This window comes from Eptesicus fuscus, chromosome 16 (assembly GCF_027574615.1).
Source record: "Eptesicus fuscus isolate TK198812 chromosome 16, DD_ASM_mEF_20220401, whole genome shotgun sequence".
Taxonomy (NCBI): domain Eukaryota; kingdom Metazoa; phylum Chordata; class Mammalia; order Chiroptera; family Vespertilionidae; genus Eptesicus; species Eptesicus fuscus.
This window is the reverse complement of record NC_072488.1, coordinates 2082844-2106402: the sequence shown is the minus strand read 5'-3', so window position 1 is coordinate 2106402 and position 23559 is coordinate 2082844. Positions and strand designations below refer to the sequence as shown.

Genomic DNA, 23559 nt, shown 5'->3' with positions numbered 1-23559 from the left:
CAGACTCAAGGGCCCCAGGTTCGATTCCGGTCAAGGGCATGTACCTTGGTTGCGGGCATGTTCCCAATAGGAGGTGTGCAGGAGGCAGCTGATTGATGTTTCTCTCTCATCGATGTTTCTAGCTCTCTATCCCTCTCCCTTCCTCTCTGTAAAAATCAATAAAATGTATATTTTTTAAAAAGTCTACGTATTATCTCCAAGTATTTTTTAAATATGTTTTTAATGATTTTTAGAGCGAGAAGGAGGGAGAGGAATAGGAGAAACATAGACGAAAGAGAAACATCACTAATCGGCTGTACGCCCCCTACTGGGGGATCGAGCCAGTACCCAGGCACGTGCCCAGACGGGGGACCAAACCTCTTCAGAGCCTTTGCTATGGCCTGTATCCTCACACAGAGAGTGAATCTCTTCCGAGGACAGACTTTACGTTTGAATCATTTTTTATTCTCAGTGAGAAGTGCAGTGAACAATCTGCTGAATGAATATATAGTTAAGGAAGTCAACTCCTTGCAACATGACTGAAGCCAGTCCTTCCACATAGTTGCAACAGATTAATTTCCTTGCATACCATTTCCTATAAAGATGTTAGAAATTAGTTAAATGGATCAATAACGACAGAAAGACACACACACCGACGACGGAGACAAAGCCAGGCCCCGTGTCTCCCGCTCTAAGCTCAGTGCTCTCGAACCCACACAAAAGCCGTCAGTGAAGCAGGGAAATGGGAAGGAGCCCCCCGCACCCCCCCCCCAGCTGTGACCGGGAGGGTGTGTCTGACCGGAGGCAGGAAGGGAAAGGTCCTATATTTCAAATGGAGGAGGGAGTGTCTGTCACGTTCCTGTCTAACTTCACTGAAGTCACAGGTCCAGGTGACAGCGAGACCTCACAGAGATGAAGGAGGCGTCACGGTACAGGCCCAGGGCCTGGGAGTCAGCATTTTAACCATTTGGCATTAAATTCGACTTGGTGACATGCAGATATAATAGCCATAATCTCACCCCCAGAATGTAACTGATCTACGGTGAAAGTAGAAACCCTAGAACAAATTTTAATTTACGTCTTCTGCATCAGTCAAAAAGGTCACTTAACCACTTCTGAGCAGCTCTTCTCAGTCAGAAACCTCCTGAGGAATGAAAAACATGAGGTCGGTAACAGTTTCTTCTCCCCCAAATCCACCACCATGAGGTAAACAATAGGAAATCACCAGTTTCCAATGTTATATGAAGTGATAATGTCAACGGCAGCCAATGGGAAGGAGCTTTTTTAATGTTATTTTTATTATTATTATTGGTTTCAGAGAGGAAGGGAGAGGGGGAGAGAGAGAAACATCCATGATGAGAGAGAATCATTGATTGGCTGCTTCCTGCACGCCCCACACTGGGGATCAAGCCTGCAACCTGGGCCTGTGCCCTGACCGGGGATCGAACCATGACCTCCTGGTTCAGAGGTCGACGCTCAGCCCCTGAGCCGTGCCGGCCGGGTGGTGGGACACAGTTTAAGAACTCAAGATCCAACTCTTGGCTGCAGTCTCCCGGGACAGGAGCAGTGAGTGTGCACTGCACCGCACACACCAAATCCTCATCAGTATTCCTCCCCCGCCCCCACCACAAAGTCACCCCCCATCACATCAGTTCTGTAGGAGCCGTGTGCTTACTCCGCCTCACGGGCCTGATTCATGAATTAAGCCCCACAGATACCAAGGCTGAGTCAGACACTCAGGAGGAGGATCCAGTTTCGCACTAACTCATCAGACAATCCGAGGGGTCACACCTCCCGCGGCTCCGATGGCAGGAGGTGATTAAGAAACCCCACCGCACCCCTCGCTGGTTTGGCTCCGTGGACAGAGCGTCGGCCTGCAGACTGACGGGGTTCGATTCCAATCAAGGGCACAGGCCCGGGTTGCGGGCTCAATCCCCAGTAGGGGGCGTGCAGGAGGCAGCCAGTCGATGTTTCTCTCTCTCTTCCTCTCTGAAATCAGAGAAAATCTATCAGAAAGGGAACAGCAGCCCCACCGAGAGAGATGTCAGCATGGACTAACGCCTTCAGGTGTGCGACTAGTACTTGTGCCACTTCCCACAGGACCCAGTGACTGGCCACAAAGGGAAGATAAGGAACTGGCGGGGGGGGGGGGGGGGGGGGGGGCGCGGAGGCGGAGAGGGTGTGGGAAAGGCAGAGCACTAACTCGAAATCTTCTCACATCGCCGTGGGGCGTTTCCCTGAAGAAGAAACCAGGATGGAGTCATGGCCCTAGCTGTTGCCACAGCGCCGCCTGCCCACACGGCCCCGCCCTCCCCGCCCTCCCCGCCCCGTTTTCTGGTTTCTGCACAGGCGGCACAGCCAGGGAGGCACGGCGAGAGGGCGGCGAGGAGGGGCAGACACTGACTGGCTGGCGCGGAGGCCCTGCGGCGGCCCTCCCTGGCACACCCGGTGAGCAGCCTGGTGAACTTAAGGACACTTGGCAGACGCAGGGATTGGCACCTGTTGGCCCCAATAAGTATAATGTTTGCTCTGAAATACGCAGACCTGGTGCAGGTGTGACACGGCCGGCACAGACCACATTCCAGCACCCCAGCCCCGAAGGGACGGGGAGCACCTGGGTCACCCGGGGACTCGCAGGCACGCCGACTTCCCATCAAAACGTCCACGTACAAGAGGTTTTCCACTCTAAAGACGCGAAGGAAAGGCCCCGAAATGGGTGGTGGAGGGAGAGTTCGCTTACATTTCTACTGAAGGGTCTGCGGTCGCGCGCACAGGGGAGGTGCGGGATGCAGGAGACCTGCCGTCCGCCCGCACAGCCCGGCACCTCCGTTCCGGGGACCTTCAGTTTTTACGGAAACTGTCAGGCCGGAGGCAGAGCTCTGGGTGTAGCTCACAAGCAGCAAAACTGGTTGAGATGACAGATTCAGACAGCCACTCGGAGGGCATTTCCAGGAAGGAGGAGGAGGAGGAGGGTAACGTGACGAGCTGTCCGGGACGGCGCTCCACAGAGGAGCTATTGTCTGACAGTGGCAGGTGGAGGAAGGAGAAAAATCTCACACAAAAAAATGAAAAGAGAATCCAAGTGACAGCGCAGGTCGTGGCTGAATGGACAGGGCGCCTCCCCCGTTTCACAAGACGCAGGTTTCACTCCCGCCCAGGCCTGCTTCCTGCCCGGCTGCCCGGCCCACCAGCCGCCCTCGCCCTCGGGCTGAGCGGAGACAAATGGGCGCTATTGTTGCCTCGAGCCTGAGGCTCCCGGATTCGCACATTTATTTTACGTCTGGTCTGGACGAACCTCCTGTGCAGACAGGCGAGTATGTTCTCAGTGAAGTGCTTTAACACCAACGTCTAACAAATCCTGCTAAGAGAGTTTCGAGGAGAAACTTTCAATCAGAGCTGGAGGAGATTCTCAATTTCCAAGTAGAGCATACATTCCATCCGGCTGAGGAGAGGCCTCCTCCACAAATTTCCCATCAAGAAAAGTGACTGCCATTTCCAACACGGACCTAACTTATTCCTAGAAGGAATATGACTATTGTTCGGGCACCAAGTTAGTCTTATTCTTCACGTTGATAAATATGTTTTCTCAGACTGCCACAGGGAAACCCAGGAGTGGAATGAATGTCATTCCGGAAGCCTCCAGCGCCACCCCGAGCGTCCGTCCGAGGGGTCAAGGACGGGATCCGGGCCGTCCAGCTCATCAAGGAGCCGCGCCTGCCTCGCCGTGACCCGTCCCTCCTCCTGGGTTTAGAGGAACAGAGCTCCCTGACGTCTCTTCCACCTGGGCAGGGAGTGCACGCTGCTGTGTAAATCCCTGCCCCCACTTCACGGCAACTACAAGATGCCTGACTCACCGCCTCCCTCCCCCTCGCCGTCCCTGGGAGCTTCAGGCTGGAGACCACCAGACCGGCCCCTGCCTCACGCACCGGACAGGCCACGCCGCGTCCACGGGCGCTTGGCGGATGCCTCCCCGACGGAATCCTGTAAAGGCAGGCGATGCGCCAGGTCCAAGCCAACCGAGACCTCCGCTCACAATGAACCCCAGACGGTACGAGCAGACGAGACAGCAAACTGCTGTTCAGCTCGCAACCTGCATCCCACACGCACACACAGGACATCAGTTCCAGTCGGCAACCGACCCACCAACCGAATGAGCCCTGGGAGCCCCAGCCACCCCGCAGCGACCCACCCCGCGGCGACCCACCCCGCGGCGACCCACCCCGCAGCGACCCATCCCGCAAAGGCTCCATCCAGACCCCGCCCGCCAGTGGCGAAGCTTCTGGGGCCCAGAGGCTCCGAACCCTATTCTAGTCCCTTTTCTTCTGAAACAAGCGCCTTGGGGACACCTAAGACCTGGGGCTCAGGGACCAGCCTTCTGAGTGGCTGGCGGGCGGGAGTCCCTTCCCAGAGCTGACAGAGCAGAATGAAAGGGAGGAGAGTGCTCTCTGACGGGCTGGCCCTCTGGGGACAGACGCTCTGGTTTTGTCGCATCTCTGCCTGCCCCTCCCCTCGCCAGGGCCAAGCACCACGCGGAAGGCAGAGAGCTGGAGGAGCCAGGACACAGAGCGGGAACTGGCTGTCAGCCGCCCGTCTGCCACCAAGCCCGGCCCCGGACAGAGCTCCCTGCTGAGGGCCGGGCAGGAAGGGCAAGCGGCTCCTCTGGGCTGCGGAGAAGACCCCATCTAGCTCCTCGGAGGGGCGGACGGAGGGGCGAACGGAGGGACGGATGGAGGGACAGATGGAGGGACAGATGGAGGGGCGGGTGGAGGGACAGATGGAGGAACGGATGGTGGGACGGATGGTGGGACGGGTGGAGGGACGGGTGGAGGGACGGATGGAGGGATGGATGGTGGGACGGATGGAGGGACGGATGGAGGGACGGATGGTGGGACGGATGGAGGGACGGATGGTGGGATGGATGGAGGGGCAGGTGGAGGGGCGGGTGGAGGGGCGGGTGGAGGGACGGATGGAGGGATGGATGGAGGGACGGGTGGAGGGACGGATGGAGGGACGGATGGAGGGACGGATGGTGGGACGGATGGAGGGACGGATGGTGGGACTGATGGAGGGGCGGATGGAGGGGCGGGTGGAGGGGCGGGTGGAGGGACGGATGGAGGGATGGATGGAGGGAGGGATGGAGGGGCGGGTGGAGGGACAGATGGAGGGACGGATGGAGAGACGGATGGTGGGACGGATGGTGGGATGGATGGCGCGGGAGCCCAGGAGCGTCAATGTTGGGACAGGCCGTGTGAATGGCAGCTGCATGGGGTCTGGCCTGAGGCCTGAGACGTCTCTATGGGAAAGCCATGGGGTAGTTCATACCCCGGGTCAGCACATCTTTGAAACGTCTGCTTAACCCTGCGGAGGTCACGGAGGTCACGCTGCACGTGGGTCAGAGAGACTGAGCCTTGCTGTGAGCCGTGACCACACAGCTGGTGGACTGTGACCAAGCATGTTCCAGTGCCGCCCGGTGGGGTGACAGGGCTCCCTCCGACGTGGCTGCCCAGGTCTCACTCGATTCCACACAACCGTGCTTTGGTCTCTAATTCCCACTCCTCTGAAGTTCAACGCCACTCGTCCAACCACCACGGAAAGTGCCCTCTCGGTAGCAGGGTGCCCTCCCCGAGGGGTTTCCCGGTGCCCCTCAGCGCCGCTCCCCTGGTGAGGAGCCTGCGCTTCACAAATGCTCCCGTCAGACCCGTCTCTCCCTTCACGGCCCAGGTCCCGCCGCTCTGGGCGGCCGCATTCCGATGACCACGCAGCCGCACGCTCCCTCCTGGAGCCCCAGCGCTTCTGTGGGCGCAGAGCAGGGGCACTGCCCGCTAAGTGTGAGCACAGACGAGGCCTTACACAGCGCCCGCACTAACAGCCAGCCAAAGGGGTTCGTGCCCTCTCCGTGACTGGTTTTCCTCTATTTAGCTTAAATTCTTGTAATGTTTTTATTGATCTCGGAGAGAAGGGAGAGGGAGAGAGAAACACATCAGAGAGAATCATGGACCAGCTGCCTCCTGCACGCCCTGCACTGGGGATCAAGTCCACAACCCGGGCCTGTGCCCTGAGCGGGAATCGAGCCGTGGCCTCCTGGGTCAGAGGTCGACGCTCCCCCCTGAGCCCCACCGGCCGGGCTCCTCTATTTACTTCCGATCTCGAGGCTTTGGGGAGGCCCTCACTTCATATCGATACCAAACTCAACCCCGTTGTGAGCTCTGAGATGTGAGTCCCCGGCCCAGGGTTTACTCATGCTTAGTTCCCTTTAAACGCAAGTGGGAGGGGGAGGGGAATGCCACCCATCTCCAATAAACCCTCGTGGTTGTGGGGGGAGACACTGGAGTTGAGAATCAACAAACGGATCCTAAATTAGAACAAGAAAGCGGATGCTTTCAGAAATAAAGTAAAAAACCCTACAGGATTCTGCATGCCCATGTGCCTCCTCTAGGTGCCCTAAGGCACCAATTACTCTAAGTGTAAAGACAGCAGACATCAGCCTGACCAGGGAAAGCAGGAGCCGCAGCCTTCACTGACAGGAGCCTGACACCAGCTTCAAAAGCAGCGCCTCATTAAGAAACGGCACCACCATGGAAGTCAGCGCCGGGGGTCTGGACGGAAATGGAACGAGGTGAGCCACGCCAATTAACAGTGCGTTTAAGGGCACTTAGGGCACGCCCCCGACACTGCTTCTCTTCCACACAAACAGAGGCTTTCCAAATGCACGGAGCCATCATCCCCACCCGTCAGCTTCCAGGCCTCCTCCCCGACCGACACAGCAAACAGACAGCACCCACCCCGCCTGTCGCCGGCCGCTCTGCCAGGACCTCAAAACTCTGACAAGTGGGTCGCCCCGACCACACGCCCACAGGACGGGGGCCGCCCCGAGCCTCTTTACTTTCCTGGGCGGCCAAAGGGGAGAAGCTGGGGAACCAGAGGACTAACTCAAGGTCACAAGGCAGTCAGAACCGTGACCTCGGGACCGGCGCTTCCTCAGCTCCACCTGTTTCTCAGTTGGCCCCTACATGCCGATTTCTCTAGTTTTCGGTGAGAACAGAAGTACCCCCGAGGGCATGGGGCCAACCCTCTTACAAAGGCTGTTGGAGCCAGCACAGAATCCTATTACAGTTAATTTCAAAATTACTGCAACAACCATTACAGAAGACGGAAAGCTTACTTTTCCTCCCCGGAGCTCCTCTGCAGGGAATTCACTGCCTCACCGAGCACCGGGCTCTGGACTGAGCAGCCTGGGGACGCGTGTGCAGGACCGAGGGGGTCCCAGCAGCACCTCGGCGCTTCCTGACAGACGGCGACCGCTCGCATCCGCAGCCGTAAAGACACACTCTGCCTTCCACACGACGCCGCAGGAGGGAAGGAGGGCGATTACACACAACTGCACGAGCTTCTCGAGAATCCAGCCGTGCGAGTTTTAGAAGCCATCCTGGGCGGTGAAAAGCAAAACCCTGCAGTAGTTTAGCACCTACTACAGTGTGCTTAACCCAACGAAAAGAAATAAAGCCCAGAACTCTAACCGTTTAGTGAGAGAGGAAGTCCTACTGCAAGGGGAAGGCAGGAATGACTAAGAAAACGCTGACTTTTTCTTAAAAGGCACTACAAACTCCAGTCATCCACATGACCCTCTGAACTGGGGCACTTCTCCGCCTGTGATCACGCCTAGGTGACTCTTAAACGACCATCTTCAAAGGCGACAACGTGAACCACCACTGCCACTGAGACTTGTATTAGGGCCTTCCTGAAGACGCGCCACCCGCTTCAGACTGGGCGCCGCGCCCTCCCGGCCCTGAAGGAGGGAGGAGACGCGTGCTGTCCGCTGGCAATCGAGGGAACGCAGCGCAGTGAAGGGGAGGCGGTCGCAACCCCTCCCTCCCATCTCCGCGCTGACCACTCCGCTGGCACACACACCGCACCCCGTGTTGAAGGGGGTTGACGAGAACTGCGTGGTGTGGAGGAAGGAGAAGATAGGAAGGGGAGGAGGGTAGTTTCATAGCATCTGGGAAAGAGCTGTACTTTCAGGAAACGTGAAATCATGGGAGAAAATGAAACCCCAGCGGGCGCAGGTCCCGGGAAGAAAGCGCAGGGCTGGCGAAATAACAGCTGTTCTTCCCCCAAGCCCCGCCCCGTTTCCGTGCACGTCACGACTTACGGCTCTAGCTCTCTCCTTGGCCGAGCTAGTCCCCCTATTCCTTAGCAAAGACACGAAAACGTGCGGGCCCTGGCCGGGTGGCTCGGCTGCTTGGAGCATCGTCCCGATAGGCCAAGGCTGCAGGTTCAATCCCTGGTCAGGGCACTTACAAGAATCAACCCATAAATGCGTAAATAAGTGAAACAACAAATCGATGTTTCTCTCTTTCTCTAAAAATCAATATATTTTTTAAAAAGAAATGAAAACACGCAGAACTGTAAAAACATCAGTTGTCAAATCTCTAAGCCCCTCCCACCCCACTGTCCGGCGGGCGGGTGGCACAGGGGTCCTGGCGCATCGCCTACCTTCGCCTCGTCGTTGATGTCCCAGGTGAAGGAAATGGCGTTGTACGCGATCTCCTCGATGTTGCTGATGGTGTTGAAGCTTTCCTTGTAGTCGGCTACGAGTGACAAACAGAAAGGGCGTTTGTGATCTCTCAGTCCAACAGCACGCGATCGCAGACCACGGTGAGATCCAATGTTTCACGTGATCACCTCGGTCACTTAAATTAACACTTTGTTGAGTTGACAGAAGTTTAAAAAACGAAGAAAGGTAGTTTCTGTAACGGAGGCGAGCTCAGAGACCTTTAGCTTTACCTCACTACGTAAAAGGAGGCTCGATGGGCCTAAAAACGGGTAAACCACTGTCCCCAGGTCACAAACCCACTCCGAGCGCCACGAGGAGGACTCGGTTCTTTCCATTCCTTGGGGAGAGACCATGAACATCACCAGGGGCCAAGAACAGGGGTCGCACTAAGATTAGGGGCCGGCTTACGATACAGACGAGAGCTCTACATGGAAACGTGGCACACGGCAGGAACGGGGTTTCGCAAAGCGACTGTACTATGGACGTGGCGCCGCGGCTCTGCCGGGCGATGCTCTCCGGGTCTGTGCACAGACAGGCGAGCCCGGCGGGCAGGCGGGGAGCCTGCAGGGAGCTGCACGCCGGCAGTGCTGCCTCTCACTTGGGCACTGCCTCTCCCTCTCCCTTACTATCACCTCCAGGTGGTCGGATGCCCGCCACGCCGTGCCCTCCGGACACCTGCAGACCGGAAAGCGGGCAACCTGTGTGAGCTGCTCTCAGCGCCTGGCCCAGCGCCACAGGGAAAGCTGCGGGGCACAGGCCCCCAAGAAGGAAGCCACGTGAAGAGCACGGGTTCCAGGAGGCCGAGGACAGTTCTGGAAAGGGTCAGTCACTGGCACACACATTCCCACGCGTTCGGCAGGAAGCTGGTCACTGCCAACAATAACTGAGGGGGGAGCTGGCCGCTGCGCCCCGGGAACCAGCGCGGCTCCGAGCTACGTACCGATGTCAATGCACCTTTGTTTGGCCGTGTGCTGCCGGGAGTGCCAGTACTTCCAGTGCCTGAGCTGGTCCTCCCTGCTCTTGTCCTCGGCAAACACCACCATGATCACGCTCTAGGAGAGAGAACTCATTTCAGCGGGAGGGCGATGCGGGGAGCATCGCGGGGACAGCGCCTTCAGCGTTGGGTCCACAGGAGAGGCTCCGTGCTGCCGTTTGAGATCTGGACCTGCCCCAGACCTGGCCCCGGGGACTCACCCGCACTTTGCTGATGGGGTGGTGGATCCCCTCGTTGCTGCTCACTTCCTTCAGGGTGACGGGGTAGAACTGGCCTTTGTTCAGGTAGGTCATGGTGCTGTCTCCCGGCTTCTGGCGCAGCGATTTGGAGGCTTCCAGCGTGTACTCGAAGTTGTTCCTGAAGAAGAGAAGCCGCCGGTCTGGGACCGCTCCCTCGGAAGCGTCCTCCGTGCTCTCACTCAGTCTCGAAGCGCGGCGGTGTGGATGTATGGAACAGCAGGCCCCCCGGACACGTCCTATGACCACGTCCTATGGCCCAGAGCAGCGGCCGCTTTCCCCATGATAAACCTAATCTGAGCAACACAGAAAGCCTCGAGTTTCACCCACGTGGGACTACAGAGGCCGTGGAAATTCCACGGAGTGATGCTAACAGGGAGAAGCTGAGAGGCTGAGAATATTCCAGATGCTCACACGGGGAAAGGTCTCTGGGAGGAAGCCTCAGAGCGGGCCATCGGGCTGATCTTCGTCAGCAGAGGCTCAGCCGGTGGCCGGCAGCGACCCGGCTGCGTTCGCTTTGCTCCGCACAGCGCGCGCTGGCTGTTCCTGCTGTGGCTGAAGGTCCCTAGACGGGCACGCCACGGTCTCTGCATCTCCCGTGACCTTCGAGCCACATCCCCAGAGCCCCCTGCAGCTGTCTCATCACCTGTCTAGGCCTGGGCTTGGCAAATTACACCCGTTTCTATGAATGAAGTGAATCTTTTTTGTAAGTAAGATGTAAACTGTACGGAAGACAGCCACGCCCTGGGGTTCGAGTCACCGGCAGTTGCTTTTGCGCTGCGGCAGCAGAGCCGGGCCTTGCGACATGGCCACACGGGAGGCCTGGAGCGCTCACTATCTGATCCGCAGGTCAGCCCGCCCCTGGCCTAGGCCCGGGAGCCATGTGAGTCTGTGCCTCCTGCCCTTGAGGCAGGCCTTTACAGGAAGTCTCAATTCCCATCAAATCCTAGACTTTACTATTTTTTAAAAATCCCAGACTTTTAAATACTAAACTTTTAATGTCAAAATACACACACGTAGCCCTGACTGGTTTGGCTCAGTGGACAGAGCGTCGGCCTGTGGACTGAAGAGTCCCAGGTTCGATTCCGGTCAGGGGCATGTACCTTGGTTGCGGGCACATCCCCAGTAGGGGGCGTGCAGGAGGCAGCTGATCGATGTTTCTCTCTCATCGATGTTTCTAGCTCTCTATCCCTCTCCCTTCCTCTCTGTAAAAAAATCAATAAAATATATTTTTAAAAAATACACACACGTAAAAAATACATAAAGCAAAATTATAAAATGAAATTTTAAACTCTTTCAGAAAAATCTGAAGGTGTTGCTACATGTTCATACTAACTTGGGAAATAAATACTCACGTTCCGAGTGTGAGATACCCTGTGGGGAGGTTTAAAGAGGTCAGCAGGTCAGGAAAAAGAGCGAGGCTAACTGGAAAGGGGAAGCCTTTGGCCCCTGGCGTCATTCCCTCGTTCTCAGGAATGAGGCCTCTGGAAACAGACTCGGGCACCTCGGCTCTCAATGAAGCGCTCCCTCTCCTCGCAGCTCCACGGACCACCCACCGTCAGTCCCAGGGGAAAGCCCGGAGGAGAAGCACGACACCGAGGGGGGGCTGGCCGCAGCTCGGGGCCCCACGGAAGCGCAGCCCCGTCCACAGCAGAGAAAGGCCTCCTGCCCGGAACCGCAGCGAGGCCCCGGAGAAAGCCCGCGAAAGCCACCTCTGATTTTCCAAGATCAAGTGATCACAAAAGAAACGTCACCAAAGCCCCAAGTCAAATCAAATGAAAAGACAACTATTACCCGGAAACACTGTCAAAAACATAGTCCTCTGAGTTCATGCCGGGCATCCGCAGACTGAGGTCCGAGGGGAAGAAAACCTGCAACACCAAGGTGATGGGCCACAGCTGTCACCGGTTCCCGGCTGCCCGAGGCCAGCGCTGGGACAGCTAAGAGCCCGTGGCTTACAGCAACCCACCACGCGTTCCACATTCGTTTGAAAATCAAGTTTTACCTCTACGAAAACTTAAAAGAGAAAATTAAAAAGGAAAACATCCATTGTATATGCCACCCAATTAAGTGAAAACCATTTAGTAAGTAACCCACCAAGTGCTTCGCTGATTCCCACACATCCTATTCTGTTCAAGTTCAAGAGCCTGCAACCAACGTCTCATGACTCTTAGGAGTCAGCACCATCGTGGCACCCGTTCAGACAGGTGTCAAGTTCACACAGGGCTGGGTGGGCCTTCTCAGGAGTGTTCTCCTCCACTCCCATCTCCCTGAGCAGAGACACCCCACCCCCAGGCCCTGCCCCACCATAAAATCCCGTTTCCAACACCTTCAGTGCCTAACTTTTACCTGAGCGCATGCTCATCACCCTCCACCCTCTGCAGCATTTGCAGTTCATTTGTAAACTTCACACAACACACTTGCCATCGAGATCCACCTGCCTCGCTGACGATACTGCCAACCAGCAACACCAAAACACAAACACGAAAATAAACCGTTTTACACGGAGACCCGCTGCAGGGAGCCGCTTTGGGCCTAGGACAAAAGCCGAAAACACACTAGGGGTCTGTCTGTTGTTGATGAAATACTGCGTGTGGGGTTTCTCTTTCTCCTTCTCCAGCAAATCACGTAGCTGAAATCGTAATTGTTAACTCAGCTGCTGGTAAGATTAGCCAGTGCCCCTGATGATAATGTCTGGTTTTATAGGTTTAGTTTACAAATTACAGCCAGGGGCCTTTTCTCTTAAAAAAAAACACAAAAAAACAGCCCCAAACACTTTTGTTCCTAATCCATGCGCTTCAGGCGGAGTTTCAGGCTTACATAACCAGGAAGAGGTGGAACCGATACTCAGACCAACGCGGCCACCTCGGGAAGAGCGGTACCTCCTGCACGCCCTCCTTGAAGGTCTCGGAGAAAGTCGAGTCTGGCGTCCGCCTCTGAGCATTTGGGGGCTGAGCCGCAGAGCTGAACTGGTCCGCGCTGAGGTTCCGGTCGAAAACCACCACCCGCTCAGTGGGCTCGGGATGGTACACGGCTGGAGGGATCCCCACCGCGAAGCCATGCGGCTGGGCTTCCGTCTTGATGGAGTGGGTAGGCATCGTTGCTATGGAGACGGTGACTGTTGTGTCTGGAACTGTTAGGTGGCCCCTCTTATCGATGCCCAGTTGGTTGCCGTGGGGAAGGACGATGTTAAAGGGCACGTTTTTCAGAACCTGCACCCTGTTTTCTCCGGCAGAAACGAGGGGCTGCTCAGTCACACTTGGCATGCTGTTTCTGTGAAAGCAAAACCTGCTTCACTGCTAATGCAGTACTTGGACAACTTTTATCACTTATTTACTTATTAATTCATTCAGTCATTTAAAATCCTCACCTGAGGATATGTTTGTTTTTTTGTTTTTAAATATATTTTTATTGACTTCAGAGAAAAAGGGAGAAGACTAGAGAGATAGAAATATCAATGATGAGAGAGTCATTGATTGGCTGCCTCCTGCACCCTCCTACTGGGGATCTAGCCTGCAACCCAGGCACGTGCCCTGACCGGGAATCAAACTCTGACCTCCTGGTTCTTGGGTCAATGCTCAATCACTGAGCCACAATGGCCAGGTAGGTACGTTTTTATTGATTTGAGAGACAGAGAGGAAGCGAGGGAGAGAAAAAACAACACACTGATGTAAGAGAGAAACATCGACTGGTTGCCTCGCATACACCCACTGATGTTTCTCTTCCTCTCTCTGAAATAAAAAATGTTTTTCAAAAAAGTTGAAGAAGATAAGAGTGGATTAAACAAGAGGGATTATGTTGTAACTGTTCCAACAATGGTACGTGTGGGTTTATAGTATTTCTCTACTTTTCCTGTTTGAAAATTCCCATAATAAAAAGTAAAAATAAAAGCCATAAGCCCTTTGCCAAGGGGTAATTATGAAGACTAAACAGCAACATGGAACATACTAAGTAGAAGAACGCTTACTACCAACCCCTCCCTATCTGTGACTACGACCACGACCACATAAAATACGCATGCAGACCCAGAGAGTAAACACAGTGGGTTCTGAGTGGCCATGCTTTCTCTAAAAATGTTCTATTCCTTTATTACTAACTAGAGGCCTGGTGCACAAAAGTTCGTGCACTTGGGGGGTCCCTCAGCCTGGCCTGCACCCTCTCGCAGTCCGGGAGCCCTCAGGGATGTCCAACTGACAGCTTAGGCCCGCTCTCTGTGGGGAGCGGGCCTAAGCCACAGTCTGGCCTCCCTTTGTGGGAGGCAACCGGGCGAGCCAATTAGGGGACAGCACTGGCTAGGGAGCATCCGGCCCCATCGCCATCACCCTGCCACTGCCACTGCCACCGGCCTCCCTCGGTGGGAGGCGACTGGGTGGGGACAGGGTGGGCTGATCAGGGAATGGCGTCAGCCAGTGAGTGGCCGGCCCTGCCCCACCCTCCATAACCCCACCGCCGCCGCTGGTCACCGCCGCCCCTCCCCCGCCATCGCCGTCTCCGCCCTCGGCATGCTAGCACATGCCTTGGCTGGCCTGGCTCCACCTGCTTGCCAGCCCCGCCCCCCACTGACCGGTTGTTCCACCATTCGGCCGATTTGCATATTACGCTGTTATTATATAGAATAGAACACAGGGCAGTTTTTAATGCTTTAAAATTTTAACCTTTCTCTGCTGTGGACGGGGCTGCGTGCTTCTGTGGGCGCCCCGAGGATATTTTTCTATTGATTTTAAGAGAGACACACAGAGAGAAACATCGATGTGAGAGAGACACATCAATTGGTTGCCTCCCACACATGCCCCAACCAGGGCTGGGAATGGAGCCTGCAACCGAGGTACATGCCTTTGACCAGAACTGAACCAGGGACCCTTCAGTCCACAGGCAGACCCTCTACCCACTGAGTAAAACACTGGCTAGGGCAAACACAGGGCAATTTTAAAGGTACATTTAAAGACTTTTTATGGCTATAGCATCAAGCCTTAATTTCGTTTTCTGCAAGTTTTAACCTAAAATATCTTTTTTAGATAACTTCAAGAGGAGTTTGGAATACAGTCGAATTTACTTTATTAAGTTTTGCTTGGGCAGTTGTTCAAGATCGTTGGTGCTCCGTTTTCCTAATGGACGCCCCCCCCCCGCCCCATTACTGCTGTAAGCCACATCCCTCCTAGAGAACATCCAAGACAAATAAGCAGGCACTTACGTTAGCACCAAACACGCCTGTGGAGGCGGAGAGAAGGCCCCACCTCCACAGGACCGGTCACTTCCAGAGCGACGGGACCACACGGGGCGAGGGGCCAGCCGTCAGAACCGAGCTCAGACGGTCAGCACCCGCGCCCGTCTCTCCCACTGGCACCTGTTCACGTGAACAGATGCGCCCCTCGCTGTCAGACACCGGCGTTTCTCAGGGAACCGCCCGGTGCTCCCCAGCAGACGTCAATTACCTTTTGCTGTGGTCGGCCTCGGGGTGCTCCGCGTCGGCCTTGGCTGTGGATGACCGCCTCTCTCTCGGAACCTGAGGGAGTGACACACGTGACAACAGTTCAGTCCTTACTCCGCCAAGTGCAGGCACAGCCCCCCGACCCCAGGCTCCAGGCACAGGAGGAACGAGCAGCGCCTGCCCTCCAGAGCTGCAGCCGCTCAGCGGGTGGATGTGCAAAAGCCAACTCTTAGCTGCCGAACAAACTCGGTCACACACTGACCGCCCGAGTGCGGGTTCACCTCCTGGGCGGAACACCGCTGGCCTGGTTCATCCACTGATCGACATGACGTGACGGGCAGGAGCCACTGGAACACACTGGGCTCTCTCGCCGTGCTCGCTGCTCTTCGCTCTACTCCTCCTTTCAGATCGAAGGTCAAGTCAAAGGGATCAGCCACCTTAGCAGGCCTCCCGAGAGCCAAAGGCTGGCTCCGAGTGGCCAGTGTCTTCAGATACTTTGGATTATCACGGTCCATCACCCACAGGACACATCAAACCCAGTCTGCTCTGTTCCTTTTGTTGTTGTTGTTGTTAACCCTCCCCCGAGGGTATTATCCAGTGATTTTCAGGGAGAGTGGGAGAGAGAGGGAGAGACCTAGAGAAACGTCGATGTGAGAGAAACACATCGATGGGTTGCCTCCTGCATGCGCCCTGACCAGGGCCCGGGCCGGGGAGGAGCCTGCAACCGAGGTACATGCTCTTGACCGGAATCAAACCCTGGCCCCTTTGGTCCACAGGCTGACGCTCTATCCACTGAGCCACACCGGCCAGGGCTATTCTTTTTTTGATTCTGCTCTTCTTTGCGTGGGCGGTGAAAGCGGGCAAACATTCCTGGAAGTACTGCAGACACAATCCCACTGAGCCTTCCTCCCAATGTGCACTCCAAAGTGGCTAAGCTGTTTGAAACTTATTTTAGCCTTGAAGGAAAAAATGTATTGTTTCCTGTGTTAACAATGTGCTTTTAAAGCTTTACCGAAGTTGTGATGTAAGAATGACTGATGGTTACACTTAAAAAAATGAAACAGATAAGTCAGTTCATTTAAAAACAAACAAACAGCCCTGACCGGTGTGGCTCAGTGGATAGAGCGTCGGCCTGCGGACTGAAGGGTCCCAGGTTCAATTCCGGTCAGGGGCATGTACCTTGGTTGCGGGCGCATCCCCAGTGGGAGGTGTGCAGGAGGCAGCTGATCGATGTTTCTCTCTCTCTCCCTCTCCCTTCCTCTCTGTAAAAAATCAATAAAATATATTGTTTAAGAAATGAAAACAAACAAACAAAGAGCCCTACCCGTCACGAGCAGCATGACATAGAGCACTACGAAGATGGTCTTCCTTAACGCGCAGACACGAAAGCTTATCTCCTCCTCAGACATAAAATACGCTTAGGGCCCTTCATTTAAAACACACACACACAGGCACACACACACGCACACACAGGCACACACACACACACAGGCACACACGCACACACACACACACACGCGCGCACACACACACACACACACACGCACACACAGGCACACACACACAGGCACACACACACACACACACACACACACACACGACCTCTGCCACTAGTATCCTGGCATCAGTCTTCCCGGCACTCTCAGAAGTTTCAGTTATAAACATGTAAGTTCAAACTTCCTAATTAGCACCTAGGAACTTGTGGCTTTACACTGACTGAGGCCGTGAACCAGCCGCCCAAAGAACAGACTGCAGAATAAGCTCCACTTCAAGGGCGCCGTTAGAGGCTGCGCTGCCAGAGGGTTTCTCCCGGCGTCATTAGTTACTCCACAGTCCCCGTCCGCAGGCAAAGAAGAGAACGCTGACCTCGCCCTGAGGCACAACACGCTGACCCCATGCCCGCCTACCAAAAGGTCATTAGATCTCTGTGGAGGGCCCACGCCATCTTCTTGGCTTTCCCGCTGCATCTCTTGTGTTGGGGGAAGGGAACAGGGCAGAAGGTACCAGAAGGCAGGCCACTGTCAGTCCCGGTGGAAGCATTAAGGAGCGAGTGCCCTGTGTTTTTAAGCTTTCCATGGGTTTGGAAGTTTTCAAAACCAAACGATGGCAGATATGAAGTGTCACAGGCAGCCGCCCGAGTATCCGCTGTTGGTCGGAAAGCAGCACTGCCAAGTGAACCGGCACGCACAGCGCACCCCACCGAGACAGCACGGCCCACCGAAGGGGATCGATCGCTTTGGCACAAACCAGCCCAGGCCTGATCCTGGCTACAGCACTCACGCGGGTGTGACCTGAGAGCGTCCGCTTTCTCCTCTGCAAACCGGGGGTAATGCCACATACGCTGCCGGGATTCTGGAGGCATCGGAGCAACACACACAGTGTGAACACGTCTGGCAGAGCCCAGGTGATCCGGGAGAGGCAGCTAGAACTGCTAGGACAGGAGGGTGACACAAAGCAGTGGTGTCGCCCGGCTGGGCGTGGCTCAGGGGCTGAACATCAACCTAGGAACCAGGAGGCCATAGTTCGCACAGGGCACAGGCCCAGGTGGCAGGCTGGATCCCCAGTGTGGAGCGTGCAGGAGGCAGCCGATCCATGATTCTCTCTCATCATTGATGTTCCTCTCTCCCTCTTCCTCTCTGAGATCAATACAAATATATTTGCCAAAACCGGTTTGGCTCAGTGGATAGAGCGTCGGCCTGCAGACTGAAAGGTCCCAGGTTCGATTCCGGTCAGGGCATGTACCTTGGTTGCGGGCACATTCCCCAGTAGGGGGTGTGCAAGAGGCAGCTGATCGATGATTCTCTCTCATCGATGTTTCTAACTCTCTATCCCTCTCTCTTCCTCTCTGTAAAAAATCAATAAAATATATTAAAATAAAAAAATATATTTAAAAATAATAATAAATAAGTAAAATAAAACAGAACAGTGGTGTCAAGTATGTGAACACCGTGTGAAACTCCAGCAAGAGGACAGACTATTTAATTACAGACTATTTAATTAAGACTCATCCGAATCTCTAGAAACAGGAAACAAAATATATCCTGACCTGAGAACTAGGAAGTCCAAGACTAGAAAATGTACTTTGTTTTTCCTGAGTCCTACAACCAAACCAAATCCAATCAAAGGCTTATTCTATAACCTCATTTCGGGAAAAGGAAATCGCCCCGATGACGTCGGAATGAACCCTGCCGCCTGACAGCAGCGAGAACCGCCTCCAGTCAATGGTCGTCTCAGTGAGACCCCCACCTTCTTCCTTCACGCGGCCTCCCCTTCAGAGAGAGCGGGGCAGCTGGCCTCCCCTCCCGTCTGAAAAACAGCCCTTTGATTCTAGGATCGGCGATGCTCAGCTTTGAACCGGAGTAATTCAAAGCGCTCATTAAACTATTTATAGTCACCACACAAGCAACTCGCAGGACATCCTCCCAGCAAATGACTGTTTCGGATGCCGCTGAGCCAGGCGCACGGCGGGCTGAGGGGTGCGGGCGGGCGCACCGACCTTGTAGTAGTCATAGAGCAGGCCGAGCGCGGCCGCACTGTCCTCGTCGCCGTTGATGCTCATCATCGCCTTGGTCGCTGCCGTGAGCGGGTTCTCCAGGAAGGACTTCCAGGCTTCGTCCTCGCTGGTGTAGGAGCGCCGCGGGGGGTACAGAGCGTCATTCTGGAGAACCAACACCGGCCGTTTGCTTCAGGGAAATAAGAAAACACACACAGGTACAGATTTCCACTGCACGGCACCCTACGCTCATTTTTAAAGAGCCACACAACCACCCCATTGACGTCCCAATAAAAGAGCCCATTGTTCCGTCAATAACCCGATGGAGTAAGTTAAGACAAGACCAGAAGCCCGGCCTGGGCGTGGCTCAGTCGTTGAGCATCGACCTATGAACCAGGGGGTCCCGATTCGATTCCCATCAGGGCACATGCCTGGGTTGTGGGCTCAATTCCCAGTGTGGGACGTGCAGGAAGCAGCCGATCAATGACTCTCTCTCACTGATGTTTCTATCTCTATCTCTCTCTCCCTTTCTCTCAGAAATCAATTATATATATATATATATATGACAAGACCAGAAGACAGCCCACTCAGTTGCAGGCCGATGGGTCACCCAGGAAGAGAGAAGGCATGTGGGCAGCCAGGGAAGCTGCAGCCAGCCCACACGTGGAACCCAGGATGTAGGTACTGTTTGGCAGGGAAAAAAGATCCTCCAAGAAAATCCAGGCTATTCAAACACTTCATATAAGCAAAAACCAAGGACACCAAGCCAGGCCAAACAGTGTTGATTCTGTTCAGAAACGCAATCAGGCCGAACCCTCTTAAAGAGAACATGTACGGCTCAGGCCTCATGCTGCTACACGTTACTCCGCTCTCTCCTGCTGATGCCAGGCCTTAAAAACTCTCCTCCCGCCGAGCGAGAGGAGGAGGGGGCGGGAAGAAGAAGAAGGGATCCTCCGTGTAATCCTCCGGGGGATGTGAGAATGAATATTCTCCGGATTCCCGGCAGATTGAGATGGAATGTGGCCAAAGGGGCTGTAAATCCATACGCAGGCATCATGTTCTGGCCTGGGAGTTCACTGTTTATCTTGGAGATAAACGCTCAAGAATCTACAACAATCAGCGAAGCCACTGAACAGAAAGATTTTTAAGAAAACAGGAGGGAAATCTGGTTTTAAAAATCTTTACACCAGCTTTCCACTCGGGGCGAGACCTGTTTCATTTTAACACTGTAGTTGGGTGGGAAGATAATCCAGAGAAAACCAACGTGGGTCTTAGTCAACTCTTACAGAAGATTTGATTTCAGAGATTAAAGCAAACATGACTGATTTAAAAAACTTGAAATGCAAACAGCCTCAGTTTGGCATTATTTAATAAGTCAATAAAGAGAAAAAGTAGAACACTCACGCCGGCCAAACATAGTATGTTGTTTTGTTTAAGAGACAAAAAAAGTTAAATGTTCAGAACAACTCTGAGGGATCACTATTCTAACAGGCAAACTTCAGTTCTCATTGCAACACACAAACGAAACGCGCAAACTGCCTAAAGGTGACCCACCTCCTCGGAAAGTGAACGCTGAGAGGCTGATTATCTTCTCAAGTAATCAACAAAGGTTAGGGCTTGGCAACCACCCAGGCCCTTTAAAAACAGATACAGGTTTTTAGAACAGGAAAACACCTTTGAAAGGGGGGCGGGGGGGGGGGCGGGTTTGAGGGGAATCCGACAATTTAATTTATCCTCAGTCAAAATTAAGTCTTATTTCAAAGCCAGTGTTTTTCCTCACGTCAGGGCTTAAAGGCACAGGCGCTTACACTTGGCAGAAAAAGAAGGCTTGAGGTGGGGTGCTATTTTAACACAAAACGAACACCAGGGGCTGTTTGGATGAAAAGAAAGCAGCATAGGAGGGGGGGGGGCATTCCCTGGGCCCCCAGGAGCCGGGCACACCGGCCGCGGGACCAGGGTGCCGGGGATGAGGGCTGGTGTTCCGGCTAAGCTATCATTAATTGTGCTAATAGCTACTTCCAACAGATTGTGACAGACAGCACTTGGCTCATCCCATTCCCATAAAGCTCGTTTTTCGGCTTCCCTTCTCCCACGCCTGGCCCGCCTGGGTGGAAGCATCAGAAAACCGAGTCGTTCTTGCGAATCCTCTCGATTGCGATCACCCAGACGGGGTCTCACGTTCCCACAATGTGCCCGAGGCCAAAAGGCCGGCTTGGGGGAAATGTGCCTTAGGAAACGTATACGGTAAGAAATAACCAGGAACCCGGCCGCCTCTGTCCACTTTCTCACCGGACTCGCCATTGCCAGTCCTCAGGGCCCACCCCGGCCCTGGGGGAGTCCTCTCCTCCGTCATCTGGCAGAGACTTCCGATGTGTGACTTCGAGGGGTCACTCAGAAAAACCAGAATACCCAAGTGCCTATTCGACAGCCAAAGATCAGGATATATTCCGCACTTAAATATCGAACCTACTCACCCAGAAAAACAGCGCCCTTACACACACTGGTTTGGTTTGGTGCGGTTCTTTTAAATATATATATATTTTAATTTTGGAACAATTTTACGTTTACAGAAAAGCTGCCAGGAGAACACAGGACGATCCCTCCCCCGGTGTCCCCTACACGGAGCCGCTGATGTCGCCACCTTACGTTTTCAAAACACGCCTTTAATCCCAAACTCCGAGGGGCGCGTCCGGCCGGGGCTTCCAAGCGCTTCCCCCGATGGCGAAGGCTCCGGGCGCGGGGACCCGCAGCGGGGAGGACACCACCGCGCGGGCGGCGCATCTCCCGCTCCCCGTCCTCACTCCCGGGAGGGGAGGCGGCGGGGCCCGCGGCGGCCCTGCCCCGGCTTCTCCCGGCGGCCAGTCTCCCCGGCCGGCGCCCCGACCCGCAGCGGCGGGGTCACCCGGAGCCTCCACCTGTGCAGCCGCGGGCGGGCGGGCGGGCGCGTCGCCAGAGCTCCACGGGCTCCACGGGGCAGAGGCGACCGAGGGCGACCCGCTGGGGACGCGGGACGCGGGGCAGGGGGCGGGCGTTCGGGCCGCAGCCCTCGAGGCCGGGCGCCCGGAGTCTCCTCCGCGCACCGGGCCACCGGGGAGCAGAGATGGGGGCGCGCCAGTGGGTGGTCCCCCCGGACGAGGACGCTGAGGCGGGGGAGGGGAGGGGACCCCACGGAGTCCAGTCTCCAAGGCCAGGGTCCCCCCCCAGGGGGCTTCGGTGAACAATGGCGCCGAGGGGCTGAGAAGAAAGCAGGCGACCGGCCGCGCGCCCCCCGCTCGCCCCGCGCCGCGCCCGCCCGTCCCCGCGCCCGCCGGCCTCGCTCCGCCGGGCCTCGCGGCAGGTGCGGCGGCGGCGGGCGGCCGCGGCGCTCACTCACTTGTCGTACTCCTGTGTCATCGCGCTCCTCGCCGCGCCGGGCCGCCGAACTGGACTTTCGGGTTGGGACGGTACACCCGAGCCGGGGGGAGGCGGCGGCGGGTCCGGAGCGGCAGCCCCGACGGGTTGGGTTCGCTTTTCTCGCTCTGAGCGGGTCCGCGCGGGCTGCGCGCACTGGGAGCCCGGGCCCGGCCGCCCATTGGCTGGCGCCGGCGGCTCGGGGCGGGGCCTCGGGGGCCGGGGCGGCCGGCGGCGCCTCCTGATTGGCCGGCGCGCGGGGCGCCCGGACGGGGGCGACGGGGCCCAGTCGCGAGGGGGTGGCGCGCCGGTGCCTCCCGCCCGTCCCGCCTCGCGCGCACCTGCCGCCCCCCGGCGGCCTCCGCGCGCCCACCCCGGGCGGCCGGGCGCTGTGTCGCCGCTCGGCCCCGCCGTCGCGCCCTCGGCCGCCCCCCTGGGGGCCGGGCCGGGCCTTGGCGCCGCCTTCCCGGGCGCGGGGCGCTCTGCCTTCGCCGCCCGCCCGCCCACGCCCTCCGCCGCCGGGTGCCGGAGCCTCGCCGCCGGGTGCCGCACCCACCCCGGCGCCCCGCAGCCCGCCGCCCCTGAAGCGCCGCGACCTCCTCCTGCCGTCACCTCCCGGTTCGCGCCCACTCGCTCAGGAGGCCTCTGGCTGGGCGCCCGCGGAGCGCCCACGTTGCCCCCCTCGCCTGCCCGCCGCCCGTGCCCGGCTCCCCAGCCCCCGGCTCACCCCTCGCACCTGTCCCCCACGTGACGGCCCCTGGACACCGACGGCCTCCCAACCGGGTTCCCCTCGGTGGAGGCCGGGTGGTCCCTGCGGTGTGGCCTCCCTGAGCCGCCCGGTCCCGTGCCTGCCCTTCCCCCTGGGCCCCCCTCACTGCTGGACCCGCCAGTCTCCCACTTCCATCCCCTGCCTACCTCCCCCTGAGCCCGCGGGGTCCCCCTGCCTGCGCCCCTCCCTCCAGTGCTCCTTCCTCGGGCTCCGTCCGTCCATCCATCCGTCTGTCCTGCCCTCTCGCCTCCAGCAGCCCTGGGCAGTCTCTCCCTCACCTCCTGCCCCCATTCGTTCCCACCTACCCCGGCCCAGCTGTCCGTCCGGAGGGTGAGGCCTGCCCATTCACCAACAGACATTGTGAGGCCCGCTGCCAGGCACTGAGCGAGATGCTGGGGTGCCAGCGAATGGACGAAACCCGTGCCTTCCTCAGCACCCCCCCCCCCAAACAGACCCTAAAGTGATAATAATAAGACGATCAGATGGTGTGTTAGCAAGTGGCCGTTCATACCGCAGAGCAGGCCGCTGAGGAGCAGGGGTGGAGTCCGCTTAGGCTTGAGGGGGAGAGGCCTTCCAGGAGGTGGGGGAGGAGGGCCCAGGGGGAGGCACAGCTTTGCAGAAGGTGGGGGGCACGAACAGCAGGGCACCAGCACGGCTGCAGGGGGCAGAGCAGCGGGACAAAGGGCAGGTAGGCCTCTGTATGGACTTGGGTTTTT

General features: G+C 56.6%; 1 protein-coding gene across 1 annotated transcript in view; it reads right to left on the bottom strand.

Annotated features, from left to right (window-relative positions):
• Nucleotides 1-22187, bottom strand: part of GRHL1 (grainyhead like transcription factor 1) — a 56357-nt gene extending 34170 nt beyond the window's left edge. The window contains exons 1-8 of the mRNA XM_054728097.1: nucleotides 22058-22187; nucleotides 18688-18874; nucleotides 15196-15266; nucleotides 12646-13036; nucleotides 11558-11634; nucleotides 9728-9884; nucleotides 9474-9585; nucleotides 8473-8567 (exon numbers count right to left, since the gene is read on the bottom strand). Coding sequence (XP_054584072.1) covers nucleotides 8473-8567; nucleotides 9474-9585; nucleotides 9728-9884; nucleotides 11558-11634; nucleotides 12646-13036; nucleotides 15196-15266; nucleotides 18688-18874; nucleotides 22058-22077 — 1110 coding nt within the window. The 5' untranslated portion in view covers nucleotides 22078-22187. The remainder of the gene's footprint in view (nucleotides 1-8472; nucleotides 8568-9473; nucleotides 9586-9727; nucleotides 9885-11557; nucleotides 11635-12645; nucleotides 13037-15195; nucleotides 15267-18687; nucleotides 18875-22057) is intronic.
• Nucleotides 22188-23559: the final 1372 nt, after the last annotated feature.